Source organism: Lepidochelys olivacea, assembly GCF_965140295.1.
Source record: "Lepidochelys olivacea isolate rLepOli2 genome assembly, chromosome: 6".
Classification (NCBI taxonomy): domain Eukaryota; kingdom Metazoa; phylum Chordata; order Testudines; family Cheloniidae; genus Lepidochelys; species Lepidochelys olivacea.
In genome coordinates, this window is record NC_140416.1 from 48,799,845 (window position 1) to 48,813,869 (window position 14,025).

The 14,025-nt window shown below is 41.5% G+C and overlaps 1 protein-coding gene across 5 annotated transcripts in view; it reads right to left on the reverse strand.

Moving 5' to 3' along the window:
* Positions 1–5,911: 5,911 nt before the first annotated feature.
* Positions 5,912–14,025, reverse strand: part of TRAF6 (TNF receptor associated factor 6) — a 31,258-nt gene continuing 23,144 nt past the window's right edge. For all 5 annotated transcript variants that reach the window (XM_084632301.1, XM_084632304.1, XM_084632302.1 and 2 more), the window contains 5 exons: positions 13,459–13,609; positions 12,543–12,701; positions 11,342–11,413; positions 10,382–10,459; positions 5,912–9,284 (listed from right to left, as the gene is read on the reverse strand). In XM_084632301.1, coding sequence (XP_084488427.1) covers positions 8,406–9,284; positions 10,382–10,459; positions 11,342–11,413; positions 12,543–12,701; positions 13,459–13,609 — 1,339 coding nt within the window. In that variant the 3' untranslated portion in view covers positions 5,912–8,405. The remainder of the gene's footprint in view (positions 9,285–10,381; positions 10,460–11,341; positions 11,414–12,542; positions 12,702–13,458; positions 13,610–14,025) is intronic.

Below are 14,025 nucleotides of genomic sequence, written 5' to 3' on the forward strand. Positions count from 1 at the left end.
ACATTTTTCAGAGCTAATGTATTCTCGTAGCAGGGCTTCACTCATTTTTGAGTGAGCAGAAAGTGGGGGAATTTAATGGATTGTCTGCAGCTGTGAACACCCTGTAACTGATGAATCACAAGAGTATTTATGCATATTACTGCTCCAAGCTTTCAAGGGAGAATAGACTGTCATGGCAAACTACCAAACAATGTTCAAGTAGAGCGTACATCCATATCACAACAGGCTATTACCTAGCCAGGTCTCAATCTAAGTAGGGTGATACTGGTAATACTGAGATGAGAAACTCACAAGGGTAACTTAAAAACATACAGGAACAGATGTCAAAGCAGTAGGTGTACATAAAGTATTGAATTGGATGGCACTTTGCTGAAGGTGTTCATTCAGATGTGGTGGAAACACCCATCCTCCCACACAGGCCCATTACTTTTCATCCTTCCAATGCACTTCTTCTGTGAAGCCCACAAACTGTGAGCCTATAAAAGCAACAACAATCTAAGGTAGAAGCTGCTGGGTCTCCAGAGTGAGTGTTATGCTATGACTACGTAAATTCTGCAGAAGAACTGATGCTACACAAGTACACTAGTGGCACTTCCTGACCTTCTGTATGCTGCTCACAGGTTCAGTAACAGGCTAAATAATCCCTTTATAATATCTAATCAGTTTAGAAATTATATAGTTCCTTTCATCCAACTCATTTGACAGTTACATGGCAAAGTGGGTCACAGAACAAGAACTGGAGCCTGCACAGCATCAAACTCCTTGGCATGTGGTAACCTAATAACTAACACCAAAAAGCAGCTAGCTCTGGGGCTTCAGTTAAAGACCTTATTTTGACAGAAAGCAAGTAGGCACCAGCTCCAGCCTCTCCAACAGCTGAGCTGAAGTCACCATATGCTACCCCCTACAGCTCAGAGAGCTGCAGGTTATATTGGTTTATGGATTAGCAAGAATAGCAAACTGGGTAGGGGAGGACTCCATAATTCAAGGTTTGGACCGTAAAAAAACACAAATGAGTTTCTGCTTTAGAAAGCACCTTTGGGCCAAGACTGAGGGCAGAGGCCTGCATATACACAATGTGGGTGCATAAACATTATTTGCACACAGGCTAGGGAATATGCACATGTAACTGCCTGTCTCTTTACCCAAAAAATGGCTAGACACAGATGCATGCATAATATTTTACTGCAAAAAGTGATCATATTTCTCTTCCATCTACCTAAAGGTATATTATTACACACTTTCAAGGATGGGCAAAGGAATTAATGCAACAGATGAAGGAATCTGGAACCCCATTTCTGTAATAAGCAAATTTGACCTCCCCTTTTTATTACAGTTTGATGACGACTGGCTTTCTAGGTATATGATCATTTACAATTACACAGATAATGTCACATTAAATACTACATTCATAGTAATCAGTACGTTTTTTGTTAACAGTTTCTAAGACTCAAAGACAGATGCATTCTTCCAAAGAGGACAAACTTTAGAACCATTTTAGTATTTTAAAATGTTGAAAATAGAACACTCTCCCGCACCCATCTCGAAATAAAGCTGAGGAAATTTAGCATTCATGCAGAGATTAGGAGCACTGGTCTGAGCAAAGCATAAAGCAAACAGGCTGTATCCACTTTGAAGTTTGGTGTCAAGGCTCCGCATAATGAACCAATCTCCACGATCTCTCTGAGCTGGGTCTCTGCAGTTGAAGTACTTATCACTAAGCCTAAGACAGGCTCACTTTAACCTTTAACCTATAGGCAGAATATCCTGGGCTAAAATGAATTTCCTAAAGTAGGGCTGACCATAACTTTTTTCATAGCTCAACCCACATCAGAAAAAGGATGCCCAAGGCATGAGAAAAACACACAATTAGTACTGGAAAAGTTTAATGAGTTTATTTTAAAAAAGTTGTTTGAATGAAATAAGCTTGTGTATTAGTTACAAAATATATTAATCTATTGATACATTAGTGAAATCAGCAGAGTGTGCATTGTGTTCAAATGCAGATCAGAGCGTATCTTCAATAACACTGACTAGAGTACTTGTTGTGTACCAAACCACTAGTGCACATTTGATGAGAAAAAGAATGTCTTCTAGTAAGGCAAACAAAGACCAACCATTTTGTTTACTACCAGATGTAAATTATTCAATAGGTAGGACCACTTGCTACCTAGCCCAGAGAATGAGTTTTTCCATCTCACAAATGTAATTGCCTGCTGACAATTTTTAAAGAGTTACTCCCCCTGCCCTGCAGGGGGACACTGAGCTAAAAAGGAGTCCCATATGCAATATATTATACTCAGAGAATTCTGAGAGCAGTAACCTTGCAAGTATACCCCTACATAAAGAATACATAGCTGGGATAAGGAAGAGACAAGAGAGAACAAGTGTGTGTGTGTGTGTGTGTGTGTGGGAGGAAAAATCAAATAGGTATCTTAGATGTCCGTACACTAATGTAAGAAGTATAGGGAATAAGCAGGAAGAACTAGAAAAGCTAGTTATTGAAAACAGCTCTGACATACTTGGCATCATAGACTTGGTGGGATACTACATGACTGGTGTATTGGTACAGAAGGGTACAGATTGCTGAGGAAGGACAGGCAGGTGAAAAAAGGAGGAGATATTGCTTTGTGTATATATTAAATGTACACACTTGGAAATAGGGTACGGATTTGTTGAAAGTCTCCTGGTAAGGATAAAAGGGATAAAAAACAAGAGTGATGTCATGGCAAAGATTTACTACAGACCATCTAACCAGGAAGAAGGGGTTGGTAAAACTTTTTTTTAAACTAACAAAATCATCCAAAACATAGGACTTGGTGGTGATGGGGGACTTCACTACCCAAACATCTGTCAGGAACATAACACAACAGGGCACAGATTATCCAACAAGTTCTTGGAATGTATTAAGAGATTTTTTTATTTCAGAAGATAGAGAAAACTACTAGGGGAGAGGCTGTTCCAGCTTTGATTTTGACAAATATGGAGGAACTGGCTGAGCATTTGAAAGTGGAAAGCAGTTTGGGTAAAAGTGATCATGAAATGGTAGAGTTCGTAATTCTAAAGAATGTTAGGAGGGAAAACAGCACAATAAAGATAATGGATTTTAAGAAGGCAGATTTAGCAAACTCAGGGAGTTGGTAGGTAAGATCCCATAGGAAGCAAGTCTAAGGGGGAAAATAGGGGACTGGGCTAGAAGATCTTTTGAGGTCCCTTTCAGTCCTACAATTTCATTATTCTAAGACTGTTTGACACAGGTAACAGAAATTTGATTTAAAAAATAGAAGAGGAAAGTAATCTAGCTTCTAAACATAAGATTTGATTATATATACATAAATACACACACAATATTGCAAAAGCACCAAGAGTCACAGAGAAAGAACTGTACACAAAACCTAAATTCAGCATTTCCCTTAAAAAGTTAACAGTTGGAAACTAGGCTAATCATTGCAACTCCACATTTGTTTTAGATTGCTTTATTCTAGAAATTTTCATAAATCTGTGGCAGTTGTGATCCATAATCCATTCTCCTTTTAAGTATTTTTCAAGATCATTCTTCAACCATCATAGCATAATGATTTCTAAAAAGAGAAGAAAAACAGACTTCTAGGGGAAAAGGTGAAGCACATACACTATAAAGCTGTATTTTATCACAGAAATTGAACTCTCAAACAATGCCAACCTCAAAGAGAGATTAAATAATATAACATTAACAACTGAGAATGTACGTATCTGGATGGCAACTCAATCCAGCATTTAAATTCTACAAATTTCTTTCCACCAGCTGAAATTACATTCACACATGTGTGATGTGACAGACAATTCTGGAACTGCACTGGTAGCAAAGATAATTTGAAAAAAAAAATAAGTAGTTGAGTGAGGTCTGCATAGATAAGTACATCAGGTTAGTAAGACAGAATACATTTGGCTGATATTCAACGTATCAGCTCAGAAAGTCTCCCACGTAAGCTTTGTGGTTAAATCAGCTTGGCACTGGCTTAGAATTCCATAGTGAACCCTTTAATAAGTACACAATAGATACAATATCACCAGCAGCTAAAACTGTTAATGTTTCACACTGGCAGAAAAAAAAATATGTAACCTGCACCAACTTCTCTATTTCCTATTAGGCTGTGCTATTTTACATTATCCCAATTTAAATAATAAAATCTTATGTATACTACAGGGCTGCCACCACGCTGAAGTTCATTTCAAGTCAAAAGTAGACTGGGTTGAGATTTTTAAAAAGCAGATAGCTCTGCCTGGGAATTGACGGGCTTTTGTAAAAACAAATCTTAAGGCTTTTGAAAGGGTAATGAAAATGGAACTCCTATAGGTGTTAAGTTGGCACTTCAAAGACCCGTACATACAGGACAGGCAGATGGCTTTTTAAAAGGATGCACTGTACAATTTACGTGGAAGAGGGGGATAGAGGCAGTAAGAGGTACCTGAATCAGAAGTTACCCCTCCTTTCTCCCTCTGTCCCCAGAAAGAGAATCTGATTTTATTTCCTACACAATAAAGAGAGGAGGAATGTGAGAAGCAAGTCTGTCCTTGGAAAAGAACGACCGTCTGAAAAGGAAGCGGAGAATTGGTATATGTGTCAGTGACGATGCAACACCAAAAAATGCTTTACACATGTATATGACATAGGCCAGGGGTTGGCATCCTTTCAGAAGTGGTGTGCCGAGTCTTCATTTAGTCACTCCAATTTAAGGTTTTGCATGCCAGAAATTCATTTTAACGTTTTTCGAAGGTCTCTTTCTAGAAGTCTATAATATATAAACTATTGTTGTATGTAAACAAGGTTTTTAAAATGCTTAAGAAGCTTCATTTAAAAAGTTAAATTAAAATGCAGAGCCCCCCGGACCGGTGGCCAGGACCCGGGCAGCGTGAGTGCCACTGAAGATCAGCTTGCGTGCCGCCTGTGGCAGGCGTGCCAGAGCTCGCCTGCCCTGACCTCGGCACTGTGAAGCACAATCAAAGCCTAGCGTTAAGAATGCTTCAACTTTGTCTTAATACGGTTCCTGCTAAACCGTTTGGTAACATGATGGGCAAGAACAGACTTTGTCCCTTAAGCAGCAAACCCCATACATGCAGTGACTCAATTCAAACAAGTCTGTGCTCACGTTTGTCAGTATTTTCCATGGAGAAGGTGGTCTAGATGTGCAGAATACAGCCACTCAGCCTGCAAAAGAACATTCTCTCCCACACTCCATTCACATTACTGAGTTTAGTAGGCTGGGGTGCCATGAAAACGGAGGCCTTCCAGGGCCTAGGACATTTCTGATCCCCTGCATGTGGGCAAAAACAAACAAACAAAGAAACCTGTTCTAATGTGGTGCTTCGACAATGAAGTTTGTAACAGACCGGGCCTGTGCGTCTTAACTGTCCTCCCTCCCTGTTGTTGGTCCTTGTTGGGCTGCTTAGAAGGGGACCGACACTTGGGCTGCCCCGTAGCAATATTTACACAACTAGAGGTGAGGCAAACCCCACTTGCCAGCTTCTCAACTCAGAAAAATGCTCCATGCTGACTGGGGAGATATTCATACATTTATGCATGGCCTGGTTCCATATTTTCTGAATCAGATTGTCTATATGCCTACCACTGGTAGCAGGACAAATCAGGCTTTTTTTTTGTGCTTTAAAAAAGTAATCTGTGTTTATATACAAACCTGAAGATACTGTAGAGTTGAAAATAATTCTATACATTAAAATCCATTATTTTTCTATTAGCAGCAGTGAGTTTGGACTAACCCGCTTCTAATGCGCCAGACTACAACATTAACATGGGATGTAGACAATCAGTCTAGAAAAGCCAAGAAATAGGCACAGGAGTCTCCAGGGGTTTTTTTGTTTTGTTTTTGTTTTAAGTCAATGCAGTATTTGTGAAAGAGGACACTATAGAAACTAGAATGTGCTTGTTTATTATAAGGACACATAGCAATGCAAGTTCACCAACACTGCCCTATTAGCGGGCTACCATCCTGTTCTTTTCTAGGTGGTGAGGGTGGCTAACCTACTATGGCCCAGAGCTCTCTAGTTCAACAAGCCGCCATCACTTTGGGCACTATGTAGACAAATGTTTATTGAGAACTAGTGACAGATGCTCCACCACATTTCACACGGTGCCGTTTGACAGGAATGATTTTAGATCTCTGGTAAGTTTGGCACAAGTCAGGTATGACCAAGAGGTAAAAGTTTCCATGATCCCTGAGCCACCTACTATATATCTTCTTCCTCTCCGTCGAACATCTCACACTAATATGATCTAGCACCACAAAGAGCATCCCTACCAATGCAGAACTTTAACCCATCCAGCACCACCTTAGTTATAGTGGAAGAGTGTCAGCCATGTTTTTACACAATTGCAAACAAGGTGAACACACACATTTTGTGAGAGGGGGAAAAAAAAGTTAGGCCTAAATAAGGCTTAAAAGCCACAGTTTCTATCAGCATTTCTGCCGTGATCTCAGCACATTCAGCAGAAATATTTGTTTAGCCTTCTCTGGGGCTGTATTACATGGGTTTTGCAGAATGCTTTCAGAAGTCCAAGATTGATTCAACACCATCATGCGGGTTCCTGTTTGAATGTTCCTGAACATAATTCCCTGGGAGAAAAAAAGATAGAGAGACCCCGATAGATATCTAGGGACTGTGGACTAAGTCCTAACCTTACTTCATATTCCAAAAGGAGCATGGTAAATTTAAAGTGCTGGAGTTTCCCTTGCTGCACTTTCCCTGGCTAAGCTATAAAGGCACTAAAATAGTCTGTACTTTTGTTTCCTTCCTCTATTCTTGCCATTTGGATTTAAGTCCATTTAGAAACTGTCTATATTCCGAGGTGAATATCTCCTGAATCTGTAGCACGAAAGCACCTTCCATAGTTGAGCTAGTTCACTCCCACTACAGTATGGGCGTTGCATCCCCCTGGGCAGTGGTGTAGTCAAACTGGAACATCATTCTGGTACTATTAAGCAGCAGCTGTGGCAATGAAGTCGATCCACCTCTCTAGATAGCAGGGGAAACACTCACTCTGAACTGTCTCCCTGCGAGCAGCCTTATGACACCGCCCCATGTGGGGCCAGTCTGCCCACCAACCCTGCTCTGCTCAGCCCCTGCTCCCTGCCATGTTCCTGCTTCTCTCAGTGTTTTTGCTGCCTTGCAGCAGCTGGTCATAATGGGAAGTGCTTTGCACGCTCCAGCCACTGGGTGCTTATCCCACCACTGGCAGCCTCCTGGCAGCTTCATATCAATTTTAGTTAAAGCAGATGCTCAGCAGTGATGGTGGCAGGAGGTGCAGGGCAGCTCAGATGCTCCCAGGGACAAGAGGCTGCTGGGCCTGGCCAGGAGCCCTGAGCAGCAGCAGCAGAGTTTTGGCCCTGGTGCTTCAAGCCTCTGGCTGTGATAGGTGAGAAGGAGAGGGACAGACAAAGGGACAAACCAGCTGAGACTGAAGGGCAGAGAGCAGGACAAACGGGAGGAAGGTCTATGGGGTAGGAGCACAAGAGGTCAATCAGGAAGACAGAGGAACTTAGGCAGGTGCACAGGCACAGAATGGCTCCCACAGGACAAAGGGGCAGACAGGCATATACAAAGTGGTCAGTGGGGGCAGCTGCTAGTTAGCCCTCAAGGAAGGGCAGGGAGGGGGATGGTCTCAGAGCACCAGCTGAAATTGGAGCCAGAAGCGGGAGGTGCCATTTCCCAGGAGCAAACAGGAGAAACTTCCCAGGGATTCTGGGTCCTGCTGCGTTAACTCCCCAGGGAGATGTGATCTGGAGCAGCCTGAACTAGTTGTACCTCTCTCTCATCCTGCCTGTGCCCTGGCACTTAGTCCCCCTATGCTAGACACTGCTAGCCTGAGCCCAGGTAATCCCCCTGCTTTATCCTCTATCACCCCCACATGACCACCACTCCTCCCACGTGCTTCCCCATCCTCATCCCCTGCTCCCTGCCCCTTTTAGGGGCTTTCCAATACTTTCATATTTAGGACACCTGGGGCATTCCGCTTCAGTGCTCCACTTTCTCACAGACTTCTAGAAGTGGAATTTGACCCAACCTCCCCCAGTGTAGGAAAAGAGCTGCTTCAATAAATTCTTACTGAAGAATTTCGCCTTTGATAACACAGCAATACTTCCCTCAGTTAGCTTTATACATTAACAGAGAACAGTAAGAAATATTTAATACATGACCCACAAACAGAGGAAAAATCTTGTATACCAAAGGCAGCAAATTCTATTCAGTCAAATCAGCTGTATTAGCCTGCAGAATAGCATTGTTCAACCCAGATAACTGCTCTTATGAAGCTTTTCCCCTGTGGAAAATCTCTTCGTTCCTGCCCTTATCCTTCCAATCTGTTGTGGAAGAACAGCAGTGCGGGGCTCCCTTAGTTAGGGCACACCAGACTATACAGCCCCATCAGTACTGCGAGGTTGAAAGCCCTCTCTCCGTACACTGTTCAAGTCTAAACGTGTTACAACCTCACAGCGCACCAGGAGGGTATCATCTTTTACATAGGTTCTTTGCTTCAAAGCTTGCAGGTGCATGAATGTCACATAACCAAAACCTTTTGGGTTGCGCTGGATTGCCGGTCTCTGGAAGGCTAGAAGCTCAGGTTTGGCTTCCATGACTTCTTCGTGATTCTGCCTTACATGTCCCTCTGATTGATCCAAAATAGAAAGTCGTATGGTGCCCTGAAATGGCCAAGGCAGATGACTGTCATATTCTCCTTGCATAGTATGGACAAAGAGGGATATAAAGTTGGCACAGCGCTGCGAATTTGGTAACTGGATATGTAGGCGCAAACACAGTTTGTAGCCTGGTTTCCCAGTGTAGAAACCAGAGCTGTGGATCACAACAGGTCTCTCTTCTTCTTGGGCTCTCAGATATGTGCTGAAGTTCTCAATCTTCCAGATGTAAATGCCGTTACATTGTTGTGCCTCCATTTCAGTAATTTTTTCCTCTAGATTTTGGATAGTGCGTTTGAGGTCTCCCACGTGAGCACTCTGAGTCTCCATTTTAGCAATAAGCTCTCTGATTTGGTGATCTTGTCTTACCAGTCGACCTTCCAACTGCTGAATGGTTTCCTTGAAGTTCTCAACTTCTGGGTTGCAGTCATATGTGGCAGGTGGGACATGTGAGAAGAGAGACGGCTCAAAGGATAGGCCACTGAGGTAGGATATGGGAGTTGTAGTAACACTAATACTCCGGAGAGTCTGAGCCATCATTCTCATGTGAACCTGAGTGAACTCTTGCATATGACGTGCCAACTCATTCCTCTGCATCTAGAATTTAAAAAGACATGGCATCATAAACGCTTGAGCAGCAAAAACATTTCCTGCAACTCAGCCACAAAATATTGGGCTTCAAAGATAAACTACAGTACATAATAGAAATGGCTTTAGCTAACACAGATCAACTGGAACAAGAACGAAGACAAAAGTCAAGTGACATGTGACAAAGTCAAGTCAAGTCCAACTGAGGGGACTTTGTTTTGGACCAGCTGTAAGATCAGACAACTCAGAAAAATAACCAGTTCAGGTGCCTGTAGAGACAAATAGCGTTTAAGTCAAAATGATTTGTTAAAATCATGATGTAAAAGGTAACAATTCCTCCACTGCTTTGCATCTATTTAATACTGCTACTATCCTGTTTGCAATCAGCAATGTATAGAATCATAGAATATCAGGGTTGGAAGGGACCCCAGAAGGTCATCTAGTCCAACCCCCTGCTCGAAGCATGACCAATTCCCAGTTAAATCATCCCAGCCAGGGCTATGTCAAACCTGACCTTAAAAACCTCTAAGGAAGGAGATTCTACCAATGTATACCCTACATTGCACAGCAGTAGCGGCACCAGAGCCCCGAATATGACAGTGTATTCAGGAAAGGCAAGGAGAGCAATCGGTTAAAGATGAGAGAAACTTATCATTAAAAGGAAGTACTGTAATTAGAAAACTTGGAACTTCCCCCACAATTAGCACTGTTTCACCAAACATCATGAGTTTGAGGATCATGTGGATTTGAAGTATTTGCCACTTGTTTTCCCTAAACTACAAGAGTTACATACCTGGCATTTAAAAAACTTTCATAAGGCAATGTTACAGAAGACATTGGTATTTAAGCTTAAAATCAACACAGGTAAGAACAGCAAAATAAAACCACCCCAGAAAACTATTAGATTTAGGGTGGACTTTGCTAAAGCACCCGGGCACTTGTCTAATCAAACTCACATTACCTTCAACAGAAGCTGAGTCAGGTCAATGCTGGCAGCTTTTGAAAGTCAAACTGTAAAAATCAAGCCCGGGAAATTTGTGACATAGATTAGATGAGAGGTACTGAAGAGAGTTCTTTGTATTGATGTGCATAAAAGAAAGATTTACCTTTTCAGGACATCCAAAGGCACTGTATGTACATGGTACTGGGGCGGTAGGGCAGTCATTATCATAATGATTAGGCATCTAAAACCAAAATGAGAGTTAAGATTAATTTTTCTTTAAGATGAATAGTTTACATTCTCCTCTTCAGATCAAGTCTTCTTTTTCAGAAAAGAAATTATGCCATTCGATCACAGAACATGATGAAAGAATTAGCGACTGTGTGTGTTAAGCGCACAGGAATGTTCCAACTCTCAGGATCCAGCCAAAACACATGGGTATACTGAAATACGACAGATTTCAACATTTTAATAGAATAATGAGCAACCACACACCACTAATTTGCACCTGAATAGGCACTAAGTGTTAAAGGCCATTTAGTAAATTATTGCAAGGTAACGCAGCAACATCACTGCAAGTCACCCCAGTGTAATATTCTTTGATAACTATTATTCGCCGTAAATTTGAGACTCCAGGAAAGGGATTAGCTATGTTGACCTAGAGCAGGGATCAGCAACCTTTGGCATGCAGCCCATCAGGGAAATCCGCTGATGGGCCAGGACTGTTTGTTTACCAGCGGCGTCTGCAGGTTTGGCTGATTGCAGCTCCCACTGGCTGTGGTTCGCCGTTCCAGGCCAATGGGGGTTGTGGGAAGTGGCATGGGCCAAGAAGGCCCCAGGCAACTGCTCTGCTTTTTACCCCTTAACGACAGCCATGGCTTTTATATGGAGAAAAGCATTTATTGTGGCACTGGTGGACATGGAGTTTTTATAGAATGCTGGGGGGATCTCAGAAGGGAAAAGATCTCAGAACCCCAGATTTAGAGGAAGTTTGACATGTGAGCGCTCAGACACTTACATGGGTTACCATAAAATCTTAAAATGTTTGCAGCTAGATAGGTTAAATATTATTTAGGATGCACTCCAACCTGACAGGCAGCCATATGGCAAAAAGGTAGGCTCTTACCTGTTCTCTGATGAGCACTGTATTGCAATATTCACAAAACACATTTGCAAGTGGACAGTTCTGGTCATGAAGCTTCATTTTTTGAAAAGGTGAGAAAGAAAATGAGAACTATTAGTAACAATTAAATGATTATTAAAAGAGAAGGGAGTACTGATTAGCCTGTGTTCTAGATGTCTATGGAAAATTCTTGATCATTTATTTTTTTAAGTCTCAAGCTTTGCATCTTGTTGGATTTAAACGGGAAAGTACCCCCGTTCTGATTCCTGACTCTTTTCACTTTCTGAATGTTATTCTTGTCTCATGAGAAATTCAGTGATAAGTCCTATTTCTGATACGACAAAATTCTGATTCTGAAGTTGCCCAAGACATTTGTGAAGTTTGGGTTTAATTAATTGTATTAAGGATGTAAACATTTTAAAGAATTTTCTTGTGCAATTAATATATTCATTAATATTAAGAAGTCTTAACATTTGACAAAAAGGGTCAAAAGGGTCACAAACATGATGTGCATTAATGTGGGAATTTTTAATGGCACATTTTGAAGTGCTTTTCAGATAGACATAATCTATCGTATATTAGGCTTATCTATAGAGATAAGGAAATGAAAGCTCAAAACACAGAAGCCAGATACTCAAGGTCACCCAGGAGTCAGAATCAGAGCGAAGAACAGAATCCAGAAGTTTTGCTCCAACTCTCTTGTTCAAAGGAGAGATTTAGGCATTGGAGCACAGCTCTCCCTCTCTGCACCCATCCATGTTTCCAGCAGGTAACGGGTTTGTGAGCAGAGCAAGAAAGCCCGCCATACAGCAGTACTTTTGTCCTATCCTGTTATTCTGGCCCCTCCCCCTTTTCTTTTTAAGGTCATTGTGGGATGCTAATGCTGCCATCTCTCTTTGTAAGGTCAAAATTAAAGGTCCCTCTTATGCCAACTCTTTCACCTCCCTATGCACCATAGGGTCTCCAAAAAAGGTTTAACCAAGCATGACCCCATCTTGACCCAAAAAAAGGGGGAGCTAGTCTTCACCTGCCCAAGAGAGGACAATCTGGAGGTCACAACCTCCTAATGTCCAACACAGCAGCACAGAAGCTGTTTCTGGATCAATTTACTATCCTGATGAACACCCTCCATTGATATTGCATTAACAATTGAGGACAAATGTTACAGTATTTTTCATCCACTCTAATATTTTTCAGCACGTGCCTCTTTATCTTCATAAGCCATAGATGTGGCACAGTTTGGACAGCAGACCTGCCGCCGTGGGCATTCCAGTGTCATGTGGTTTTGCAGCTGGTTCTTCTGGAAGGAGCCCTGGCATTGTGGGCATTCCACAGAGCAGAAGTCACAATTCAACTGATGCTCCTGCATAACGGCAACAAGAGGATGTGGTATTAGAAACCCCAAAAAGTGCTCCAGGTCCCAGCTATTCATACATCTCCAAGATGGAGCAAAATGGCTCCAAGAGGAATACAACTGGCAACTTCAATTTTCTTTCACGCCCCAATCCTGCAAAAGGATTTGCCTGCATAAGCCCTTAAACCCAGAACCTCAATGACTTTAATTGCAGTCCATACAGAAGAGCTCCATAGCAGAACCAGGGTTTGAACAGGACTATAAATTCAAAGCTCTTCAGTATTAATGTTTGTGCAGAGTCATCATATGGCTACCTTTTACAACTTAACACACTCACTAATTGGACAACTTCTAGGACTACTTAAAAATTGTTTATATTTTATTCAGATTGCTTTGAGCAAGTATAAACTGGCATTTTGGACACTGGATATAGAAAGCTCTCATTTATAGCATATGGTTGGTCAAAATTACATGTGACAAAGACAGGACAAAGGGAGACTAAAAAGATTAAACTAATACCACTATTAACATTATAGGCACTATCGTTTGCTGTATGCAAGCTGTGACATATGGCTTGGGCTAAGGTAACTAAGATCAGCCACTTATTTCTTTCAATTAGAGAAACAGAACCAGCCTTGATCAAACGAACAGTGGATTTGAAACCACAACCACCAATAAGACGAAGACCATCTACAGAGAGTCATTTTGGAGATTTTTTTAACATTTCAAAATGGGAAACTATTTTTCATTTTTCAATGATCCTTACCTCTAGATGTCTCAGCTCCATCTTTAGAAGACAGCCCTTGTTGGGACATCTCACCTTCAGTGAGAGGATTTCCCGTTTGGCAAAGTTGTCAGGGAAGAGTTGGTTTTCGAGTAGAATTTCATTGTCTACTGGACATTTGTGACCTGCATCTCTACCATAAAAAGAAGAGGATGAGGTGAGATGTACACCCAAGAGGAAAAAATATCCAGCAAATCTCAGACTTCTTTCCCTACCCTTATTTTAAAGTCTTCTCTTACACTAATGAAAATTTCATAATATTCTCATAATAAAGCGTTAAGGCAGTCACTGAAAATAATGTCAGTTACACAGCAACTAGCACAAATTATACCATAAAATATCCTGATAACTAATATTACTAGAATACTACATGTATGTAGGTTTCAAAATAATTCCATTTCTAGCAGCATTCCTTTGGGTTAGAATAGTGTTAAGTTTGCTCAGATCCAGCTGGATGATTGCACTGGTAAGCATTCTGGGAATAAATCTGCAAGGAGGATACAGAAAGGCTAATAATTTAGGTTCCCATTTCTGTAGCCATTTCATTAA